We start from the raw sequence: 24,540 nt of genomic DNA, 5'->3' as shown, positions 1-24,540 counted from the left end.
CCTCTCACTAGTCCCGGCGAGCAACCACGTGACGGTGGCCACCACGGGTCTGGCTGTCCTGCCCATCCTGCACGGCACAGAGCGGCCTGGCACATCCGGCCCCTCTGAGGCCGTGTTCATTGCCGCGCGGCCGTCGGGGAGGTTCTGAGAGCACGTGTCAGGGACAGCGCGGGGCTGCCACTCCGCAGGGGGCACGGGAGTATCTCGGACCTGGGTGGGCAGTCACCCCAGACACCCATGCAGAGCCGGTGGGCTCACTGCCTCTCCCCGACCTCCTTCCCGGGGCATCCCCACAAGGACAGCCACCTCCGTCCCCGCCTTACCTCCTAGCCACAGGAAGTCGTTGACGGAGCGCAGGAGCTCCACGGACATGTGGTAGTGCACCAGCGCGTCCTGCAGCATGCCGGCCTGCAGGCACAGGTCCCCCACGTGCTTCCGCATGCGCCCCTGGCACCGCTTCTTGTAATGTCTGCAAGAGAAGGCGTGGACAAGTGTCGCTGCCGCGCACGGCCTGCCCCAGCACGCGGGCCAGCACGCCACCCTCCCCGCCAAGGCGCCCTGCGTGGAGGCACTCTGGAGCAGAAGCCAGCAGCGGCACGGCCAGGATGCGAGCGGACAGGCCCCACGGCAACGCCACTGCCGAGCTGCCCCCCAAGTGGCGGGCAGCCAGGCCGCCTGCCCCACACACTCGGACAGGAGGGCGGCTTCCTCCTCCTCACCGTCCCATCACCATGGTGCCACAAGTTTCTGCTTCGCTCCTTAAAAAAGTTAACTATCGCCCATGTTCTCAACTTCGAACCTGATATTGCTTTAGAGAGCTGTGCTGCCTGCTGTAAGCCAGCCTCTTGGCTTCTGCAAGCAAGACCTTTATCTCCCGTTTCGGGGCACATGTTAATAAAGCACTGGGGGGCGGGAGGACACTCACTAACAGCTCTTAAACATCGGCCAGGATGTGCTATTAAATAATGCAAAGGCTTCTACCTCCATGTCAACTCAGGAGCCAAAGAAACTATACCAAATAAATATCTCTAGTCTTTTGAATATTAGATTTCTTAAAGGATATGATTCCTTAAATAGAAATGATAACTATTACCCGCTCCCGCACCAAAAAAGCAACCTTAGCAAGAATAAAAACCTCTCTGGAAATCCAAAAAGATGTGAGTTTCCAGCCAAAGGGATGCACTGCTCTCCGTCCCACCAGACTGCTCGATCCGTCAGCCCTAACGCTAGCCGGGGTTCAGCCAACGCTCACGGGCCTGGAGGCCAGCCTTCCTGTTCCAAGTGTGGACTGAACTGTGAGATCCTGAGCAGAGGGGAGAGGACAGAAAGCACCAGGCTTCCTCGGGAGCATCTCAGCAGCGGGGCAGGGCTGGGGTGGTCCCTAAAAATCCTCCCCCTAAGAGCAGGCAACAGGACTTCCCTGGGGGGTGCAGTGGTTAAGTCTCAGCCCTATGAAGAGCTGCCTGTTCTGCTCCCCACTCCATCTCTGGAGAGTCCTCTCACCCCTGCACCTCTGGCCTGTACCCCAGCTCTTCTACACAAAAATAAAGAAAATAAATCTTTAAAAGAAAAAAAAAGACTAGGTGACATCGCGGCTGGCCTGCCCCAGACTTAACTCTTCAAAAGGAGCAAGCACTGCGCCGTCACGGGCACTGGACGAGGCGCACACCTGCAGCAGCAAAGTATGGCCCAGAACATTTTTGAAATAAAAAATATTATCACTGTAATCACAAGCAATTAGTTCTGAAAACAGGGATTTTACAAAAAGGAGTCATCAAAATACTCTCATAATTGCTCCCACGAGGGCAGTGGCACGGGGAAGAACGCCTGGGAGCTGCAGGTGGACATGACGGCGTGGCCGCGCAGGCTGGCCCTCAGCCACCTACACCTGAGCGCTAGGCGCGCTGCCACACAGGTGTCCCGATGACAAATGTAAGATGCTTAAAGGTCACAGGGTTCAAATATATATATAAAATATTTTAAATGACATAAAAATAGAATGAATCCTGATACTTGGGGAAATTCTCCAAAACACATACAAAAAAAAAGGTAAACCTGCCTCAGATGTACACAAATTAAAGTGCTGAACCCTCGCAATGATCTGCGCCCCAAGACCATCTCGAGATTGTAAACAATTCTGTCCCAAGCCTTGAAAAGCACAGAAAGAAGCAGAAAATGGAATTTTGACAATTAAATGTCTAGTTAGCTATGATGTGGAAAAGCAGCTAACACACGTTAAGCCAATTTTCACTTAACGTTCAGAATAGGAGCTTTCTGACCAGAATCCTCTTTGCAAAAAGGCGCGGAGCCTTTCCTTGAGGAGGGTGAAATCAGTTTGATCTTAAGTCTCTCTACTCGTCCCAAACTCTTACACATGCAGCAATTAAAGTCATCAAGCCAGGGGGCGGCTGGACGAGCGTAACGAAGGCGGGGCGTGCAGGGCCCCGGAAAGGGAAGCTGGTCAGCAGCCCCTGCCCGCCGACCCTTCCGCTTCCTCCTTTTCCTCCTAAACCCGCCCTCTTAAAACGTGGGAAAAAAGCATGGAGACAAGCAGCTAATAAAGTTTTTGGGTTTTTTTATATTTTGTTTTTGCAAATAAACTGAAAGCTAACACAGAATTCAAATACTGAGAGGATGCCATTAACTTGTCGTCAATTTTAACACCAATAATGAACTTCAAAGCCAAGAGCAACAGAACTTGAAAGTTATTTCAGGTTATTTCCCGAGCAAGGCATAAACACCGGGTTAAAGGAATTAGATTTAAAGTGGGATAAAAAAACATCAACCCGATACACCCTATTTCCTTGTGGTCTAAAATCAGTCATGACTGAATCACAGGTAAGGACCGGCAGGCTCCACAGGAATTGCGTCCTTCTAGGGGCTGTAACCAAGCACCTAACTCAGTCTCAAGGCTGTGGCAGGAGGCAGCAATCTGAACTTCCTTCTCTCTTTTAAAGTCAATTAAAATTCAAATGTGGCTCACAAAACAAGAGCTTGGTATTCTAGCCCAAAAACTGATTTTCCTGAAATAATATATATTCAACTCAAAGAAAAGCTAGAACTGCTCAACCCAAGTTTGCAATTCAAATCCAAAGGCCGGGCCTCCCTGGTGGTGCAAGAGGTTAAGCGCAGCACTGTGAAGCTGTCCGCAGCCTCTGCAGCACGAGTTCTATCCCCAGCTGGCCAGGGAGGTGACCCACATGGTGCAGCAGACCTCTCCTGTCTTGCCTGCTGCACCCCTCAGCAGTGTTTTCCAGTCAGTCTGCCTGTTCTGCTCCCCACTGTCTCTGGTGAATCTTCTGACCCCCTGAACCCCTGGTCTGTACCCCAGTTCTTATATGCATGAATAAATAAACCTTAAAAAATTTTTTTTTAAATAAAACCCAGGGCCTCCCCGGTGGCGCAGCGGTTGAGCACTGGGTTGCGAAGCTGCCCGAAGCCTCTGCGGCGCCGGTTCAATCCCCGGCTGCTCCCCGGCCACCGGAGGAGGGTCCCACATGGAACGCAGACCTCTCCTGCCGCCCGCTGCTCCCCTCAGCAGTGTGCTTCGGTCCTTCTGCCTGCTCTGCCCCCCGCTCTGGCTCTGGTGAATTCTCTCACCCTCCCGCGCTTCTAACTGTACCCAGTGCTTGTATAAACAAACAAACAAACAAACAAATAAATAAATAAATAAATAAAATACATGCCTCTTTAAAAAAACTAAAATAAAATAAAATAAATAAATAAAATCCAAAGGAACTTTGATCAAGGCAACCTTTATTTTATTACATAGTTTTAGAATTCTTTGCATAGCCAAAGACTAGCAACAGCTGATAATTTTTCTCTGGAATAACTGGGGGCGCAGGAGCCTGGATTAACTGCCTCGGGTAATTGCAATCAGACAAATGCCTGGGAGGGAGGCAGAGCTCAGGTTCTGCAGGAGATGCCCTAAGTCCCCAGAGAAAGGAGGAGGCCATGTTGTGTCCTAGGCTCCAGCTACCACGGGGACCACCAGCCGATGCCGCAGCCGGTCCGATAAAGAACCAAGTCCTGATGTCGTTTCCTGACGTCACTTCCCTCCGTCTGAACTGAATACTCAGACCTCAGCAGGTGAAGAGCACACCTAGGCCCAACCTGCCTGGCACTCTGCTGGAACCGAGTATGCCTGGGGAAACTGCAAAGTTTGCATTACAAGTCCAGAAGCTTCTAAGTTTGCATTACAAGTCCAGAAGCTTCTAAGCTTTTATTTTGCACCCATGTCATTATCACAGCAGTGAAGCAAAATCCTTGCTCTGGGGAATGCGAAGCCCTTGCTTCCAGGGCCGGGCCTGCAGCAATTCAGTAAGAGACTTCCCCCCCCCCCCCCAGAGGCTCCCGCCTGCTCTGCCGCCCATCCAGGGATAGAAGGAAGTAACAGAATTGGCAGGGGGGACAGCGCACTGGAAGGGGGCGCACCCTTGAGCAAGCCGGTGTGGGGTCCTGTCAAGCACCTGCTGGCTGTGCAGAACTGGACTGTGCGCTTGGCCTCTCTGAGAATGCTTCCTGCTCCACTGAGCCAGCCTGCCCCAGCCCCTCCGAGGCCCTGCTGTGATGCGAGCAACTCCACGGGGTGCTGAGGGCCTGCGCTGTGTGCCAGCTCCCCTCCCGCCCCTTTCTCCCCCACACTTACATCGCACCCCTGAGAAGCCACAAGCCCAGGGACAGCGGCTTACTCATCTGTGTGTCCGTCCATACAGGGCCTTGCACTTATGGATCAACACAGAGCCACCTCCTCCACCGGAGCAATGGAGCTCACTGGAGTTGCTTGGCTGGAGGGAAAGACCATTCCAGATGGAAAGACCAATCCCTTCCCCCTCTCCTCGGATCTTCTCTCCGCCCTTCTGGTCCATGGGGAGAGAGTGCACTGGGCGGGGTACCCACCCTCCTCAGGCCCGTCTCCCCCCCCCCCAAGGATGGCATTAACACACACGTGCACACACACACGCATGTGCACAGGCAACTCCACTGCTAAGGAGGTTCTACCTCCACCCTGCAGGGCATCACTCTAAGATGTAAGTCTGGTCCAGTTACCCCCCCATCAGGCTTTCTTAATAGCTGCCCCACCCCAGCCCTTTAGGACAAATCACATCAATTCCTGAACCCCCTGAGCTCCTTGCACTCACACACTAACCTCCGTGACCCGGCCCCCTCCCAGCCCGGTCACCAGGAGCACCAGGGATGAGGCCTGGTCGCCTCCGACCCCCACCCCTCGAGGGCTCGAGGGCTCACCACATCCCAGAGTGAAGCCCAAGCTCAGCGCTGGTAGTGACATGTGTCTGCACGCGCCCCTCACCAAGCGCCAGGATCCTGAAGACGTCATTGAACATCCAACAGGCCTCCAAACAGTACATCAGCGTGGGCTCTGGAACTGGACCCCAGCAGGCAGCCCCTAGCCTCCCCCTGTCAGTAATAGCCTCACACATGCCCGGTCTGCACCGCCTGCCCCGTCCGTAGTAGCCAGGCCTACCACTTCCGTTCTGAAGGCCTCTGCCAGCCGTGGTCCCCCAGGGCCTGGGGCAGGATCCAGCAAGGTCAAGGAAAACGTGTGCAGAGTCACCCCTAAGGGGAGCCCTGCGTCCCCTGACAGGTCCGCTGAGAAGGAGGCCAAGAGGGCAGGCCAGAGACAGCTACGTCCTGCCAACCCGGGGCTAAAAGTTAGGATGCGTGACCCGCCAGCCAGGCCCTGGAGCAGAGGGGACTACTGTAATTATGGGAGTACCTGGCCCCCAAGAAACCGATGAACTCGCTATCTAGAAGGCGAGTTCTAGTAGCTAGAAGGGATTCTCCTGATCCCCGGGAAAGTCACCCTCACAGAGGGGGCAAAGCCCAATGACATTTCAGAGGAGCCTCGGCCCCATGTGCAGGAACGCGGCCGGGGGAGGGGAAGGGCAGGCCATGCTCAAGGGAGAAGCAAAAGAGAAGCTGGAGCTGCGTCCTCTGCCAGGCCCACGGCGGCACACCTGCCCCAGCACGCACCGGGCAGCCGGCAAGGCGCCTTTCGTGGCCATGCCACAGCCAGGGCAAGCAGGCTCTGCACCCTCCGCTTCCCCAGTCAAAGGCGCCCGCGAAACGCCCCTGCAGCCGCCTGGTGCGCCAGCATCTCACTTCCTCAACACAAACCGCAGTCGGCGAGGCTCGCCGGGCGCGCAGCGCTGAATCAGACCGAAGCGGGTGCTCTAACGGAATCAAACACCCGTGCATTATGTGCTGTGAAACAAAAAGCTAACGCTTCAAAACTCGGAAAACAGAGCTGCCGGGCGGACGCGGCCTGGGCAGCTGCTCGCTGCCAAGCGGGGCTGGCGCGGGGGCAGCGCGGGCGCACTAGCTGCTCCAAGGCGATCCGTTCGCAGCCTACCTTTTCAGACCCAACAACATACTCACAGGGCGGTATGACAGAAAAAAAGAAAAGAAAAAGAAAAGAAAGAGGAACAAGCAAAAATTAGAAACACACCAGAACAAAAGTGACTTGACGGCTACACTGCAAGTGCGGCTCCCGGGAGCTCGGGGCAGGACGCCTGGGGGGCGGGGGGAGCCGGACCTGTCAGCAGGTCAGCATGTGGAGCCCAAGCCCGACCCGTGTGGAGACAGGTCCTCAGAGCCACAAAACGCGATCTCTTTGCCCGCTGGACACGTCTTACGCCTGCAGAGCTGCAGGTGAGAGCAGGGCTCTGCTCCGGCGCCGCATCACGGGTTCAAGGTCAGAGGACGCAGGGCAGTGAGGTCAACAGGGGCTCGGGGACACCATGTGACGGGAGGTCATAGGTGACTCACGCTCACAGGCTGCCGGGATGGGGGTCCCACTAGGACAGCTCGGACCAGCGGGCGGGAGGCTCAGCCCAGGTCTGCGTCCAGAGCGGGGCCGCTCCCCAAACACGTGTCACCCTCGCAGGCCAGGCCCGGTCCTGAAACAGTCCCGTCATTCCTGAAAATGTCCCCCACTTTCAAAGGCAAAAGTGAGCTGGCACTTTCAGGTGGGCCTGCACCCTCCAAGTCAAGAGGTTAGTGAGCAAAACCTCCCGGTGCCTTGTATGGCAAAGGAGAAGGTGCCGGGCAGGAGGTCTGGGCAGGGTTCCCAGCCCGCATGGCTGGGTGTGGGTGGTGGAGCCACCAGCCCTTCCCCGCCCGACCACCGAGGCCCAGCAGGAGGGGCCGGTGCAGCCCAGGAGGCACCCAGTGCCCGCTGCTCTGCCCTCAACAGCACCCAGGAGTCTAAGCCCAGGCCCCTCGGCCCCAAGACGAGAGAAGGGAGCCAGCAGGGAGCTCCAGCAGGGAGCTCAGAGGGCCACCTCGAGGGCAGAACACAGTCACGCCCTGCCCTTTCCTGAGGCCACGGGACGCCCAGGTAAGGAGGCGAAACCACCCAGGCAGGTGTGGCTCGGGCTGCTCAGGTGTGGTTTGGGAGGCTCTGCTGCTGACTCGCAGGGCTGACCTGGCCTGGCTCCTTGACCTGGACACGCTCCCTGGCATGCCAACCAGCACAGTCGGTGTCTGAACTCAGGCAAAGTCGAGAGGTGCTGAGCATGTGCAGGGGCGCTACCAGCACACCGCAGCAGGATCCTCGCAAGGCGCGGGGCCATGCCTGGGCAGCAGTCACCCGGCTCTGCCTAGCAAAGGGGACTGCCAAGGCCCTATCTTGACCTCTGGCCCCTTCTGCCAGGGCAGTAAAGAGAAGAGCTCAGAGACCAGGACAAGCTAGCCTGCTGTTCTGATGCAGGGAAAGACATAGACTGAACTGCAGGGAAAATGTGAGGACCGGCCACTTCCTGCTCTGTCCCACACTGCCTGGCACCCCAGAGACTCCTCCCCCTGGGCCAGGATGCTGAGCCCCTGGCGGCTCAGCTGACCCCCAAGCACGGAGGAATGTGACTCGCGGCTGGCAGGCAGGAGATGGGGCTCCGCTCCACCTTACAACCTCCTGCCTCTGTCGCCACTCAGAGCCAGCGTCTCTTGGACAGAGCAGAGGCGCAAGGCGTACAGACCTTCCTCCTGTGCTCTTGGCCACGACGCCCAGTAGGAACAGGACGCGGCCACTCAGGTCCATTTGGGTCTTCTGGTTGCCACATTAAAAGCAAAACACTCAGGGCTGATTTGAATAATAAATTTTATTTAACCCAGTATGTATAGAATATTACGGCTCTGACAGGTAATCTGGATACAAACATGAATGAGGTGTCTGGGCCCCTCTGCCTGCACTAAGTGTGTAACCCGATGCCGGCCACCTACATACATCTCAGCCCAGACCTGCCACCCAGGGGCACCTACTGGACAGCAGCGGGGGCAGCCCCGAGGGGTCCTGACTGAAAAGGAGGGCACAGCTACACCCACTAGCCCTAAAATATCTCCCTGAACCAGAAGCTGTCATTTTCGGGAGCTGGAACACCCACCTGCCCTGGCTGCAATCCAGTCCCCCATCTGCTTCTGCCTGACGGGAGGCAGCAACCCAGGCGAAGCCAAGGGTGCCGGGGCACCGGGTAAACTTACCTACTGTCTGTGTCCAGTCCCACAAAGTCCTTTTTCTCAAAGGGGACACAGAGGAGGGGGATCTTGTCCCCGGACTTGTCGGTGGCCCTGTCCAGGCGCTTGGACTCCAGCACGATGAAGAGCGACTCGATGAAGTCCTCCACGCGCCGCTCCACCGAGGCGCAGTCGTCGTAGCTGGGGTAGAAGGCCACATCGGTGCGTGGCTGCTCGGCCACATCGCCCTGCAGCCCGAAGACCAGGAGGCGTGAGTCATAGAGCGTGGCACCGTACAGCTCCTTCTGCACGTGGAACTTCTCGAAGGTCTGTGGCCAGTCCTCAGCCGAGAAGCAGTCGGTGACAGTGATGAGGCCCACCACCTTGCGGTGCGCCTGGAAGTCGCCCCACTCGTTGTTTTCGGGCGGGTAGTGGTGGCGGTAGCGGATGCAGAGCTGGCGCTGCGAGTCACGCACGCTGACCTGGCTCACGGCGCAGATCCTGCGGTACACGCGGAAGAAGTTCTCCTCCGAGACGACGCCCACCGGCTGCACCACCACCAGGAGGGTCTGGTGGTCCTCGGCACACTGCATGTAGTCGGGAACGCTCATGGTGAAGCCCCTGCTCCGAGAGAAAAAGGGAGACTTAGAGGCGCCCCAGTGGCCATTCTGACCCGCACACATGCCAGGCAGGGCCTGGGGGGGCTAGACGGCGCCTCCGGCCCTTAGGCAGGGAGAGGCTAGCAGGGTCTACCGCAAAGGGGAGCTGTGGACTTGAGCCCCTGCAGGGACGGGCCTGCATTCTGGGTCCCTCACCAAGTAGCCAGGCAGAGCCAGTTCTCAGAAATGTCTGGATGGGTGGGAGGATGGGTGGATGGAGGGGTGTGAGTGAGATTTTTTTGAAAAAGGAATCCCTAGTCCCCCAATATATTTTGCTTCTGCCTGGAACAGAACTGGCATATATGTAAATTATTTCATGTAATCCTTTAAATAGCACCTCAACTTTACAGACGAAACCCAGGCAGAGAGAGGCTGATGACTTGCACAAGGTCAGAGGCCACAGCAGAGGCAGATTTAAACCCAAGCACGCACTCCAGCCTGCCACTGAAGGGCGATGTTGCCCTGCCCGCCCCTCCCAGCAGGAACTCTCGAAGAGTCTCTGCTGCACCACTCTGGAAAGTCACCTTGGAAAGAACCAAATTCACACCCACTTTCAACAAGGATCTATGGAAGCCCGTGGGGGCATATCAGAACCACAAGGGTTGGCATGAGGGTGGAGCTGAGAGGCCCGTGTTTCTCAAAAGCAGTCTTGGGTTTAAGAGAAACTGAAAGACAAGTCTGAGGCTTGCTGTGCACAAAAGCGAGGGGGCCCGGGCAGCTGAGGGAAAGGCCTTATGGAACAAGGACGGCCTCCAGGCCCCGGGCAAGCCGCGGGCAGCACTAACGCACGAAGGAACGAGAAGGCCCAGGAGGACGAGTGTTAGAGAAGGAAAAAAATCACACAAGGCTCTCTGCACAGTACCAGGCAAAGACAAGTCCTCAAGTGGTTCAATGTTTGTGTCCAAACTTCAGGCTACAGGCAGGGCTAACAGGTTGTAGAAACTGAGACTCTTGAGCATAAAGGAAATTCCAACACTACTGCATTTCCCCCGTTCCAGCGTGTGCTGGGCGGCACTCTGGGCCAGCACCACGCCAGGCAGAGTTCCCCAAACACAGACCTTTCAGCACGCAAAGAACGCCTGGGGTAGGTGGCAGAGAACTCCGGTGACAAGCACCAAGTCCATCCAGTTGGCTCGAGCTCTGGGGGTCACTCTGAGTCACCCCTTTGACTGACGTTGAGCATTCTCGCTTGTGAAAGGCTGCAGCTGAAACTAACAATGTGTGACCTGGTCACTCACATCCCCAACAGTTAGTGAGGACCTCCTGAGCCCCAGGAAAGACACAGGCTCGGGCACACTCACGAGTGGACATGTGATGTCATGAAGACGTGAATCCCCCAACTCGACACGGGCACACAGCCGTTCTGATCAGGATTCCTACCAGGATTCCCAGAATGGGACAAGTTAATGTGCAGTCAGTAACCAAGAAACCCCGGGGCCTCCCCTGGTGGCACAGCGGTTGAGCACTGGGCTGCGAAGCTGCCCCCAGCCTCTGCAGCACCGGTTTGATCCCCGGCCGCCGGGCGAGGGTCCCACATGGCACGCGGACCTCTCCTGCCGCCCACTGCTCCCCTCAGCAGTGTGCTTCGGTCCTTCTGCCTGCTCTGCTCCCCGCTCTGGATCTGGTGAATCCTCTCACCCTCCCGCGCTTCTGACTATACTCAGTGCTTGTATAAATAAACAAATCTTAAAAAAAAAAAAAAAAGAAAGAAACCCCTCCAAAGACCACAGTGGGGGAAGCATGTGCCCCAAGACTGGATACAGCTGCTCCCAGGGGCCAGGGTGCTGGAATGCTCTAAAGCTGGCTGTGGTGGTGGCGCACAGCACTGCTAACACAGTGAGAACCCCTGAATTTTACATTTAAATGAGGGACCTATGAGGCGTGTGGATTATAGCTCCACTAACTGGTGGGTGGGGAAAAAGAACAAATGAAAAGCTGCCGTCCGCCCAGTACTGACCAAGGGGTAAAGAGAAAACCGGACCCTAACTGAGCCCAGAGCTAGACCCACACACACAGGCCCCCGTGACTCGCGGGGGAGGCGACAGGGCAGGAGGAAGGTGCTGGCTCTCCTGCAGGCGGGCCCCGGGGCAAGGCGCAGCCTGAGGAAGAGAGGCTTGTGCCAGGAGGAACACCAGGAGGACGGGCCGAGGGGCAAGCAGGCGGCTCGGAGAGGAAACCAGCAGCGAGGCTTGGACAGATGAGGCCCCACCTCCACGGTGCTCGGAAAAGCAAAGTCAAAATCACAGTGTCAGGCCCTGTCACACCCACCATACTGACCAAAAAAAAAAAAAAATGATTGTGGTAAAATAGACATAAAAATTAGCATTTTTCATGTAATTTCTGCAGCATCCCGTGCATTTACATTCTGTGTCGCCATCTCCAGAGCTTTCTCATCTTCCCCAACTGAAACTCTGCACCCCAGTGGCTGCCTGACCCCCTCCTCCAGCCCCTGGCACCCCCCATTCTACTTCCTATCCTTATGGATCTAACTGCTCTAGGGACTTCATATAAGTGGACTCGTAAGTATCAATAGTTCTACTTGGTGAGAAGGAACCGCAGGCCTCATTGTCTGCGCTGAGCCTCGGCAGCATACCCCTCCCTCCAGCCGAAACCCCTCCAGTGGATGAGCACGTCATTTTATTTACTTATTCCTCAAGGTCGCTTGGGTTCTTTCTACCTTTGGGCTACTGTGAATAATGCTGAGGACATGGGTGTACAGACCAAACGGTTTAGGTATGGAAAACACCGAGTGTTTGCAAAAGGCAGCCCAAAGGCACCTCTCCTACGAGACAGGCAGACAGACAGGCAGACGAGAAGAGTGGTTCATCCTACGCCCGGCAATTCGCCGGCTAGAGAGACTGGGATCTGGCCGGCCACAGGCACAAGCAAAGGCTCACAGAGCCAGAACTAGAGACGAAACAAATGTCCACCATCAAGAGGAAGAACAAATAAAGTGTGGTCTTTTGGCACGATCAGGTACCATAGAAAAAATGAATGACCTGCGGGTAAAATGCAGCAGCATGATGAACGGCAAAAGCAAGATGGAGGGACAAATAAAGCAAGTCACGGGTAACACCAGCAGTGCAATTCCACTCACATCAAGTTCTAACACGGGCCCCTCCAAACAGTGTACTCTTCAGGGTACTGACACTTATGACAAGGCGCTAGAGAAAAAATAAACCCGAAGAGTTGTAACCGGGGTGGCAAGGAGCAGCGCAGGCTGGGAGGGAAACAGGCTTCAGAAGTAACAGACGAGTGTTCCTAGCTGGAGGGCAGACACCGGGGTGGCGACTCTCGCACCCACACATTGACACCGCACACTTCACGAAGATGTATTTCAAGAAAGGAAGACGACCCAACCTCGAAGAGTTCCTGGCCTAGTTTTCAGCAGGTTGTCTAGTTAGAGAGCCTGGTCTCAGCCCTTCTCACCCGCCAGTAGATTATCTGCTGTTTCTGCAATACCCTTCTCTGACCAAAATCACAGAAACACCAAAAGGCCGGCGTCTACAGATACAGGTCTGGACTCGGGGCTGAGGACAGGAGGGCTCAATTTCTCTGGCCTGAAGCAAAACCAAAAAAGTAAGAATAACATATGAGCTTTTCATAAAACCACACTTACACCAACTTCGTGTCTCATATATATTACCTATTACTGCTACTTATTTTTAGGTTCTGAACTTCCTCGTGTTTCAATGTCAATGCATTCCAGCTTTTGTAAAACGATGGTCAAAGTAGATGGTGGTTGTGTTTTCACTGTCTAACCACATAAAAATTAAAAAGGACAATGCTGTTATTGATGCTGCCGTTTTCTGGGATTTACCGATCTGTGACATCTAAACCACTATGGCACCCTGACTCCATGATCCCGCTGGGTCCCTTCCAGTTCTTTTTTTTTTTAAGATTTATTTTATTGGGCCTCCCTGGTGGCGCAGGTGGTTGAGCGCAGCGCTCTGAAGCTGTCCGCAGCCTCTGCAGTGCCAGTTCGATCCCCGCCGGCCTCAGAGCAACCCACATAACGAGCAGATCTCTCCTGTCTCGCCCGCTGCTCCCCTCAGCAGTGTATTTTGTCAGTCTGCCTGTTCTGCTCCCCACTCTGTCCCTGGTGAATCCTCTCACCCTCTCACGCACCTGGCCTGTACCCCGGTTCTCGTATAAAATAAATCTTTTAAAAAAATAGATTTATTTTATTTATTTATGCATGCATGGAAGAACTGGGGAGCAGGCCAGAAGTGCAGGGCTTGGGAGACGATTTACCGAGACCGAGTAGCTGTCGATAGCTTCATAGCACTGAGACTTTAACCCCTGTGCCCCAGAGAGGCCCAGGTCCCTTCCAGGTCTAAGAAGGCGTGGCAAATCACACCAGCAATCTAATCCATGCTGCAGGTCAGTAATCCTATCAACCTCAAACAGGAGTTTGCCCTGAAGCAGTTCTGCAAATTTCTTGTTCATTTTTGCCCTGAATTTGAAACATGCACCTAACACAGCAGGAAGTTTTTCTCCTACAAGGTTCCCACAAGGAACTGCACTGGACTCATAGTCAGACTTCACAACGAGCAAAAAAAACAAGCATCAACATCATCCATCTTGAAGAAGCCTGAGCTCAAGTTCTCCTAATCTGCAAGGGACACGCTCCAGGAGTCAAGCTCCAGGGTCCAGGATTTTCCGTGGGTTTCCACGAGGCTTACAGCATAAGACGGAGCTTGGAGGCAGTTCTGGTGGCCGGACCAATCTGATACAGACATTGGAACATCAAAAATATACCCCTTTAATTTGTCGATTCCTCAAAAGCTTCCATGTAGAGTTACCACGCACAACGTAAATCTGCTCCTAGGTCACAGCAGAGAGGTCTGAAACATACGCCCACCAAACGCCCTGCACACCTATGTCCACAGCTGTATTTTCTGTAACAGGCAAGAAGTAGGAGCCACACGAAAGTCTATCAATGGATGAATAAACAAAACGTGGCTTACCCACTGGCAGACTACTAGCCAGCCATAACAAGGAATAAAGCACTGGCGCTGCCTCCATAGGACCAACCTTGAGAACGCGGAGCGGCCGGCACAACAGCTCACCTGCGTGTGCTTCAGTTCTCAGGACCGGCCCCAATACGCGAGTCTAGACAGACAGTAAACGTGTGGCTGCAGGGGGTGTGCGGGGGAGAATAACAGGAACATGAGGTTTGGAGCGAGGAAAAGTCCGCAATGTGCTGGCGGCGCCCCGGTGACCAGAGGCCACGCCACTGACCTGCACACCGTCCTCAAGGGGGGGACCTGACACCTGTGAACAGCACCTGGGCAGAGCCGACACTTCCCCACCGTGTCCCGACGGCCCTCGTCCCCCTCGTCGCAGGCCCCCACAGTTCAGGAGAAACGAAGGGAACCCCCTCCCGAGGTCCTCGGGGCTGCGCTACCCCCCGGGCGGCTCCGGGCCGGGGCGCGGCCTTCAGACCCCCGGGGGGCGGGGGGCGGGTCACCCCCAGCTCTGCTTTCCGCCCTCTGACGCCGTCTCCGGACACGCGAGGAGGTGTCGGGCGCCCCGTCCCGAGGCAGGAGCCGGCGGCGCGGGCGGCCGCGGCGGGAAGCCCAGGTGCGCCCCGCTTCCCGCGCCCTCTCGGGAGGGTCCCCGCGGGGCCCCGGGACGCCGCCCCGCCGAGCAGCGCTTGGGGCAGAGGAGACGGGGAGGGGCCGGGGCGGCGAGGCGAGGAGGGGGCGCCGGGGGCGGCGGGGGGCGGCCGGGGGCGCCGGGGGGCGCCGGGCAGGTGCGCGGGGGACGCAGGTGCGGCCGGACCCGCGGGCGGCAGGCGGGCCCCTCAGCCCGACGCGCGCGGCCTCGCCCTCACGAGCGCCCGCCCGCCGCCCGCCGCCCGCCCGAGGCCCGGCGGGACCCACCTGGCGCCGGCGTCGCGGCCCGGCCTGCGCGGCGGGCGAGGCGGCGTCCGCGGCCGCTTCCCCGGCCCGGAGCTTCCGACGGCGCCGCGCCGGCCCCGCCCTGCGCATGCGCGATCCCGTCCCGGGCCGGCGATCCGCTCCGGGTTTTGGCAGAGCCGCGGCCGGGGAGGCGGGGGCGGGGAGACCCGGGGCGGGGAGAGAGGGGCGGGGCGCGGGGGGCGGGAGGAGCGGGGGGCGGGGCGCGGGGGGCGGGAGGAGGAGGCCCGAGGGGCCGCAGTGGAACAAAGAGAAGCTTCAGCCGCCGGGGCCCCCTTCAACCCGGGCCGCCGGCCTGACTGCAGGCTCCGGCCCTCGGGCACAGGCCCCGGCGAGCCCCTCAGCATCACAGCCCGGAGCCCGACCGGGCTCGGGTCCAGGGCCGAGCGGCGCGGGCACCGTCCGGCCGGCGCAGAACGACTCCTGTGCGGAGCATAAACGCGCCCCGTCACAGGCTGGGAAACTGAGGCACAGTCCGGTGACCTCCCGCCCGGGGGCGAGCTGATCGGAACTGTTGCAGAGGCTGGCGAGAGCTGAGGAGGGTCCCCGGGCGCGCCGAGCTGCCCGCACAGCGCCTGGGCTCCTCCCTGATGGATGGCGCCGCTCCTGGCTTCAGGGCCCAGCAATCCGTCCACAGCCCGGGCTGCAAACAGCCCCCCGCCCCCACCCGCACCCCCAGGGCAGGGCAGCTGTCCCTAGTTCCAGGGCCCAGGACCCCAGCTATCTAGGGGCAGAATCCACTTAAAGATTTAAAGTCTCTATGTTAAAAATAAAGCAATAAACTTAAGAAAGAATTTACATACATACGTTGGAATATGCATATTTGGAAAGATACACAAGGAATTGCAAATAATAGCATCTCCCAGGGAAGGCTAGGAAAGCAGAGACCAGCAAAACCTTCTTTCTCTTGTGTGTTTTTGTGATCTGTTTAAAATACCTGTTTAAAATATCTGTTTAAAATACCTATTTTACCATATGCATGGATTTTTTTTATTAAAAAAAAAAACCACCACCTCATGATGGAGGACAGGAGTGGTTATTTCTGCAAATACAGCAGCAAGGAGAAAGGGAGCCGTCACTTTTCTTCAAATGAAACATTTATTGACTTTGCTATGTGCCCAGTGCTGTTTCATGACTTATGACTTATTTTATTATTCATGTTTCTATAAAATAATAATATGCTAACACTCATCTTGCCCAGGACCAGTGGAAAACCAATTAAGCTTTTATTGAATCCTTTTCCAAGGAGTAGAAATGAGTTATAAAGAGAACACAGCTTCAGGCCCAAACAGGCAGAGTGGAATTCCAGCATGCAGGCAGGAAAGGTTTTCAACAGAGATGCTGAGGGAGGAAACCTCAGGACACCACACAAAGCCACCAGGGTATTGAGCCATGGTTTAGGGTGCGGGTTGACAGTCCTACAATGCAGAAAACAGATGTTAAGGGACCTTTTTTTGGAGGTCTGTGTGTCAGAAAGAGAGCTTCAATTTAGTTTACACATCTTCTTAAGTCCCATAGAAGGTAACTATTCTTAGCCCTGAGGTCCAGACAGGACACACCACTTGGCTGGGGTCGCACAAGTGGCTGGTGCTAGCTATTTAGGGATTCAAGTCCACCTGTCCGGCTGCATGACCTGGCTCTTTCCATGGCTCTTCTCTGTTCTTATCGCCTCCACAAATGGAATTTGGAAAGCAAGACTGATTTCTGGCAAAAGGAAAATTACTATTTTTGTACAGTATTTATTTGTTTATCATGTTCCTTATATTTTATTGTCCCAGAAAAGCTGGGTGAGGGGGAGACAGGAAGAGGAAGCTATTCTACATTTTGTGAAAATATTTATTTATTTATGCATACAAGCACTGGGGTACAGGCCAGAGATGGTGGGGGCGGTCAGAGGATTCACCAGAGACAGAGCGGGGAGCAGAACAGGCAGACTGACTGAAATACACTGCTGAGGGGAGCAGCGGGCGAGACAGGAGAGGTCTGCTGCCGTGTGGGTAGCTCCCTGGCCGGCTGGCAGATAGCTTCAGAGTGCTGTGCTTAACCACTTGCACCACCAGGGAGGTCTTGTTCTGCATTTTTTAAAACACCACACCTCTGAGAATGTCAGACTTGCTTAAGTCCCACAGCCATCAAATGGGGATGTCCTGACCAGTTCTAGGACTCACTTGCTCCTGGGCTTGTGCTCCTTTGAGAGCATTAACATTTCCCAAGTACCTCCTCTGAATGTCAGGAATTCAAATATACCAAAATCTGTTCTCACAGAATTTGTAGAGATGTGAAGTTGGACTGGAAGGAGCCTCTAAAACCATGAGGCCCAACCTCAAACTAACAACAGGTCCCCACACAGATGTCCTGACAGAGACAGAAGTTTGATGATACAGGGCCGTGTTAGAAAGTTCTACAGTCAAATGAGCCAGAATATGCTTCCCTGAAACATCCAATGGAAACTTAAAGAAGGCCAGTACCCAGAGGCTACGGGGTGCTGAGAACTACCGCTGCAACTGGAGTCAGCAGCACAGGTGGGAGCACCTGCTCCATAGCTAACTGCGAAAATAACCTTAATGTCTTCATCTAACAGGAGAGAGGATTACGTCATAGGATCGTTATCAGTATTAAATAAAGCCAAGTATGAGAAAGCACTCTAGGACAGACCTAAATTCCACCTCAAGTATGTCATTTGTCCCTTGTATGGCTTTGGGATAAGGTGACCTCATTAATTTGATTTGCTGGTGACGATCCAAGTTTATGCCTGTTGTCCTGGCTGAAAGTGTTCAGCTAGCGTAACATCAGTACTGCTCTGTGTAAAGCCTGTTGCTTTGAATCGCAGCATTCTTTTTTTTTATTAGGTATATTTATTTATGCATATAAGAGCTGGGGTATAGGCCAGAGGTGCGTGGGGTAAGAGGATTTACCAGAGACAGAGCGGGGAGCAGAACAGGCGGATCCACTGAAATACACTGATGAGGCGAGCAGTGGGCTGGACAGGAGAGGTCTGCTGAGCCATGAGGGTAACTCCCTGGCCAGGGATTAAAGTCTGCTACAGTGGCTGCCAATAGCTTCATAGTCTGAGACTTAACCCCTTGCACCACCAGGGGCCCTTCTTGGGATTCTGATTCCCAGACAGAATTAAAGAGCTCCTTGTGCCTATCCTTGTTCTAAGACTCTCTCCTGCCCTGCAGTGCACATGGACACCTGTCCATAGTGCCATGTCTCACCTGGAGGTTCAAGTTCCCAAGCTGAGAGAGAAAAGATTCATTTTTTTAACTACCCTTACTTATGGGCCAGACACTTGAACAGGACATCTAGTCACATCTGTTCTCTCAAAATCACACATCGTGGTAGCCACCATTTACCTGACAGGTAATGCCAAATGTACTTGGCACACATTTCTCATATAATTCACTCACTTGTGACCTTACGAAGCAGTTCTCATTAAAGATGACGAAACAATAGCATTTCTTCTCCCCTTTCTGAGTGGAACTGAAAAAATCAGACACAGGAATGAAACAATGGATAGTTACCAGTCAAGTTTATTACCGATATGTTAGTTGGGGAAGGTGCTGTAGATCTGAAGTCAAACTTTTGGTTTTGGCTTAGGACTTCCTGCACCCTAGACTATTCAGATCGATTGGAGTGTCAGCCAGGCCGGACCACCACAGGCCGAAGTCCCACAAACTAATGAGGGCCAAAGCTGGTCTGCAACCTCGCAAGCCCCTGCAGATAACCACTCTTCTTTCAGGGGTGAATGTGCAGTGATGGGAGGGGCCACCCTGTTGGTGTTAGGGGGGAAAGGCTGTCCTAAAGCTAATTCCATATGGGCTTTGTGGATTCCACCCCCACCCCAGGCCAAAACCAAAGCCACTGGGAACTCCAAATCCCATCCCACTAAGGGAAGGTGGCTGGGACCTGAGGGTGGGGTTCAGCAGCCAGGTTGGTATAAAGCCAGACACGTGGGCTTTGGAGGGGTCCCCCATTTTGGCTCCCCACCAGCTCGCAGCGTCCGGCCAGCTCTGAGAGTGCCTTTGGGTTTCCAGGTCGGCGGATCCGGTAGGACGCATGAAAGACTTTATTTCCCTATTTTCTCCCTGAGTTGTACATTTTCCTTAATTCCTTTTTCCCTTGTAAATAAACCTTTTATTACCCTTTTGTGTGCGCCTGTAGTGGAGTATTCATAAGTCCCTTGTAAGCGCGCAAGTGAGAACCCACAGCCAGGAACCCAAGTTTTATATGGGGGCTTCTCCGTAACATTGGGACTCCGCTGCTGCTCGAGGACCTGGGCACGCGCCAGAGGCCCCAGGGGCCGGAAAGGCTGGATGTGAGCTCCCCGTGCAAAACCAACCCACGCCAGCCTGCGGTGGAGAAGGGACAAGCCTGCAAAGAAACACAGGTGGGGACACCGCGCAGTGCCAGCCAAATCGTGGGTTCCCGCAGGGCAGGGACCGCGACCGACTCATCGCCGAGCTCCCCAGCGCCTGGCACCAGCTCCCGCGCGGCGCGCCCGGGAAGCGTGCGGGAATCATTCCATTCAGACTAACAATGAATGAACGGAGCCCCAGAGCCCGCCACGGGGTCTGGGGCGGCTCCGCCTCCCGGTTTCTTCCTGACCAATCCACGCCCGGCTCGCCCGCCCCGCCCACCCACCCCCCTGCCACGCCCCCGCCGCCCTTGTGGCTCCAGCCCGGCTGCGCGGAAATCCCGGAGCGCGGATCGCAAACCCCGCCGCGGGAGCAGTGCGCATGCTCCAGGCCTGGCGGCGGGGAGGGATCGGGCCCCGCGGCGCCCAGGGAATGCGATCGGCCGCGAAGCGGAAGCCGAGTCCCTCCCGCCTCCCCCCACGCCGGGCCCACCCGCAACACCGAACACCCTTTCGGCTGCCGACAGCCCCACGAGGACCCGCCTCAGACCTGAAGAGGCGGCCCCAGCGGGAAGCTCTGCGCGCGCAGGCGGAGCCGCGGCCGGCGACGGGAAGTGACGCACGGCGCGGGCGGAAGGACGGCGGCCCGCGCCCGTTGCCCTGGCGACCGCGCTCCTCGCCGCGCCTCCCCGAGTCCGAGGCGGCGGGGCCTGCGGGCGGCCGGGCCGGGCCGCCTGCCGCGGGGACGCCGACGCGGAGAGCGCTGCCCGCCCCCCGCGCCCCCCTGCGCCCCTCGCGCCCCGCCCGGCCCCTGTCCGCCCGGCCCCGGCCGGCGGGCCCCGCGTGCGTCCTCGCCCTCCCCGGCCGGGCCCGTCCGTGCCCGGCCTGGCCGGTGTTCGCAGCCCCGGGCCCCCGCCGGGCGCGCCCCGCTCCCCGACCTCCGGGGCTCCTCCCGCCCCCGCAGCCAGGCCTGTGGCCTGCGAGGGTGGTCACTCGTCCGACTTCTGGGGGGAAATTAATTATTTTTAAGGAGACCAGTGCTGTGTTCTCAAGGACCTTGTTACTTTGGGGACACTTTTTTTTTTTTAAAGATTTGCTTATTTATGCACGCAAGAGCCGGGGCACAGTCAGAGGTGGGGGGCGGTGAGCGGATCCACCAGAGCGAGAGCGGGGGGCAGAGCAGGCAGAAGGACCGAAGGACGCTGCTGAGGGGAGCAGCGGGGGCAGGAGAGGTCTGCGCGCCATGTGGGGCCCTCGCCGGCGGCCGGGATCGAACCGGTGCTGCGGAGGCTGCGGGCAGCTTCACAGCCCAGGGCCACCAGGGGAGGCCCTGGAAGAGTAACTTTGCAATATACAATTTCAAAAGCTGAAAACCGGCACGAATTGTAAAAAGCACTCCCCCACACCTCCGTGTTCACCAGCTGGTAACTTTTTTTGCTTCATTTGTTTTATATTTCAAGATAAAGATAGAGATAAATATCTGCCCTAAAAATACTTTGTAGCCATTTCCCCCTGTCCGGTCCAGGACCACAGGTTACAATTAGTTGACACATTTTTTTGTATCCTTTCCTTTGTAACAATTTCTGAGTTTCTGTGTCTTTCATGATCCTATTATGTTGGGATAATGCAAATCAGGTATTTTGTGGAATGGTCCCAATTTGAGTTTGCCCAACGCTTTTTCTCATGGTTAGATTCTGGTTGTGTGTTGTTTTTTTTTTTAAAGATTTATTTATGCATACAAGAACTGGGGTGCAGGCCAGAGGTGGTGGGGGTGAGAGGATTCACCAGAGACAGAGCGGGGAACAGAACAGGCAGACTGACTGAAATCCACTGCTGAGGGGAGCAGCAGGCAGACAGGAGAGGTCTGCTGCACCATGTGAGTTGCTCCCTGGCCGGGGATGGAACTCATGCTGCAGTGGCTGGCAATAGCTTGAGAGCACTGAGACTATAACCTCTGTGCCACCAGGGAGGCCCAGGCTGTGTTATTTCTAAAACATTTTGCCAAGTGAGGTGAGTCCTTCTTGCAGTTACATCAGAGGCACACAGCTTTGGTTTGTCTCACTGTGATGTTAAGTCACTTGGCTAAGGTGGAGCCTGCCAAGTTTCTCCACTGCAAATGTTACTATTTTTCTATTGTAATTTAGTGATTCATGAATTTTTGGAGATGAAATTTCACATGTAATCTATTCTTCATGAGCGAATTTAACATCCACAGACATCTCAAGAACATTTACCATATAGCCTAGTACATGTTTACTGTTACTTCATCTTACACAATGCACCTGCACTGTGAGACTTTCTGGGAAATAATGTGTTCACCAAGCAGATAATCAGTGATCAGTAAATATTGTTTACTATACTAGGTTTCCTTCCTTTATAGATGAATAAAGAGACTTCCTGTTTTGTGAAATATAATCAAAAGCACTGGATTAATTTGCCATCCAGATAATTATTTTTTCACGCTAACATCTTCCAAAGTAGGTGTCATATATTAGCAACAGGGCCTCCCCTGGTGGCACAGCGGTTGAGCGCTGGGCTGCAAAGCTGCCCGCAGTCTCTGCAGCACTGGTTCGATTCCCGGCTGCCGGCAAGGATCCCACATGGTGCGCAGACCTCTCCTGCCGCCTGCTGCTCCCCTCAGCAGTGTATTTCGTCAGTCTGCCTGTTCTGCTCCCCGCTCTAGTTCTGGTGAATTCTCTCACCCTCCTGTGCTTCTGACTGTACCCAGTGCTTATATAAATAAATAAATAATGTTTTTTAAAAATCTTAAAATATAGGACCTCCCTGGTGGCGCTGTGGTTGAGGACTGGGTTGCGAAGCTGCCCGCAGACTCTGCGGTGCCGGTTCGATCCCCAGCTACTCCCCGGCCACCGGAGGAGGGTCCCACATGGCGCGCAGACCCCTCCTGCCTCCCGCTGCTCCCCTCAGCAGTGTCCTTCGGTCCTTCTGCCTGCTCTGCTCCCCGCTCTGGCTCTGGTGAATTCTCTCACCCTCCCGCACTTCTGACTGCACCCAGTGCTTGTATAAACAAACAAACAAACAAATAAATAAAAATACATGCCTCTTTAAAAAAAAATCTTTATATATATATATATATATATATATATATATATATATGTTAGCAATGAATTTTTGGAATTACCAAAAAGGAGTCCCCAAATATGCACAAGCATGTACATACTCACCACCCCCACACACACACACACACACACAGAAACTGTATAAAAAAGACTGAAAAATTATAAACGTGAGCAGCTAGCACTTAAGCTCTCCCACCAATATGTGGTGGCCATTTGTAGAACAAGAAGACTTGTAAGGACCTCCCTGGTGGCTCAAGGTGTTAAGACGCAGCCTATGAAGCTATCACCAGCCTCTGCAGCATGACTTTGATCCCTAGCCACGGAGCAACCCACATGGTGCGGCAGACCTCTCCTGTCTCCCCGCTGCTCCCCTCAGCAGTGTGTCTCAGTGGATCTGCCTGTTCTGCTCCCCGCTCTGTCTCTGGGGAATCCTCTCACCCCCTGCACCTCTGGCCTGTACCCCAGTTCTTGTATGCATAAATAAATAAATATTTTTTAAATATTTGTAAATGTAAGTTATAATACATCCAACTCAAAAAAAATCTGATTTTACATTTCAAAATACTGTTTAAATATGAAAAAACGTCAAAGAGAAAAATCCTAGTACCATTGGAGCAACTGCAATTCCAAATCTGACCACCAGGTGGCAAAATAAGCTAGGTAGCTACTCAAGGAACACCAGCCATCCCTGCAGGCCTGAATGAGGACCTAGTTGCCTCAAAAACCTAGGATTTTGTCACTTTTTAAAGGTTTATTTATTTATGCATACAAGAGCTGGGGTACAGGCCAGAGATATGGCGGGGTGAGAGGATTCCCCAGAGACAGAGTGGGGAACAGAGCAGGCAGACTGACTGAAATGCGCTGCTGAGGGGAGCAGCGGGGAGACAGGAGGGGTCTGCTGTGCCAGGTGGGTAGCTCCCTGGCTGGCTGGGATCGAACCCGCACTGCAGAGGCTGCGAACAGCTTCACAGCACTGCACTCAGCTGCCTGCGCCACCAGGGAGGCCTGGATTTTGTCACTCTATCAAGGGAGGCAGCAGTGTATTCTGTGCAAATTTAGGAAAAGAAAAATACCGAAGCTAGGAAAAAATTCACAAGAGATTTAACTGAATAGGCTTAATTCTCGTACTGGATGGGTTGAGAATTACATTATATTGGTATATTTATATATGTTGCCTATACAATAACATATAATCTAATTTGAAATAATGTGTCTTAAAAATCAAGCTATTATTATCTAATTGATATTATTCTTTATACCTTTTGTGTGTGTGAATTGCATTAGGCTATTTTTTAAAGGGAAGATGGAGGCTATGTGTCTGCTCCCTGCGAACTTGATGCAGGATCTATCTGAATTATTCAAATAACAGATCAAATGATTCAAATAGCATTGATCAAGTAAAAAAATTTTCAGGAAATAACGAATGCAGACGCCCCACTGCCACAAATTGCCCACAAGACGCCCATTGCCACAGCTGAGTTTCCCACATTGGGAGGAATCGCCGGGGTCAGCACATCCAGAATGAAGCAACAAGCCTGACCCTGGGAAATCCTCCCTGGTGGTCACATATCACCCCTAAACAGGTCTAAACCTCAGTCATCCATGCTGTAGCCATGTCTTTCCTTCCTCCTCTGAAGAGGATTCACATCACTCACAGAAAGAGTAGAAAAGAGAGAGAGGGAGGGAGAGAAACAGCAGGATGGAGCTAGGTGGGAGAGGGGTGGGCCGGGGAGAGACCCGGGGATCCACCGGCAGCCTGTGAGTACAGTCAAGGACACTGTGTCACGGGGACTCGCTGAGGCGGCAGATCTTACCTGTTCTGACCGCAGGGTAGGAAGGGCAGCTGCGTGAGGAGATGCAGGCGTCTGTGATCCATCACCACGCTTGAGTGTAGGTCACACAACACGAAAGTGCATCATATCAACAATGCACGCCTTAAACTTGCACAGCACGTATGTCAGTCGTGACTCAATCCTTCAATTTAACAAAAAAAGATTCCAGTCAAGCTGAATCAAAGGTCATGGGCCAAATATAATCATCTCAATCGC

The 24,540-nt window shown here is 54.6% G+C and overlaps 1 protein-coding gene and 1 long non-coding RNA gene across 3 annotated transcripts in view; both read right to left on the bottom strand.

The window, feature by feature from the left end:
• Positions 1-15,047, bottom strand: part of TRAPPC9 (trafficking protein particle complex subunit 9) — a 204,773-nt gene extending 189,726 nt beyond the window's left edge. Inside the window, exons 1-3 of one of the 2 annotated variants that reach the window (XM_054691956.1) lie at positions 15,020-15,047; positions 8,500-9,093; positions 324-469 (exon numbers count right to left, since the gene is read on the bottom strand). In XM_054691956.1, coding sequence (XP_054547931.1) covers positions 324-469; positions 8,500-9,083 — 730 coding nt within the window. In that variant the 5' untranslated portion in view covers positions 9,084-9,093; positions 15,020-15,047. Of the gene's footprint in view, positions 1-323; positions 470-8,499; positions 9,094-15,019 lie in introns of those variants that run through there. The other variant, XM_054691955.1, reaches the window with a different exon arrangement.
• Positions 15,048-16,167: 1,120 nt separating this feature from the next.
• Positions 16,168-19,998, bottom strand: LOC129145257 (uncharacterized). Its single transcript, XR_008550502.1, has 3 exons — positions 19,963-19,998; positions 18,466-19,429; positions 16,168-16,473 (listed from the first exon to the last, which is right to left on the bottom strand). It is a non-coding gene; the product is annotated as an uncharacterized LOC129145257 (long non-coding RNA).
• Positions 19,999-24,540: the final 4,542 nt, after the last annotated feature.

This window comes from Talpa occidentalis, unplaced genomic scaffold, assembly GCF_014898055.3.
Source record: "Talpa occidentalis isolate TD23 unplaced genomic scaffold, MPIMG_talOcc4v2.1, whole genome shotgun sequence".
In the NCBI taxonomy this organism is placed as follows: domain Eukaryota; kingdom Metazoa; phylum Chordata; class Mammalia; order Eulipotyphla; family Talpidae; genus Talpa; species Talpa occidentalis.
Note: the sequence above shows the minus strand (reverse complement) of the source record. Positions and strands in the feature narration are given on the sequence as shown.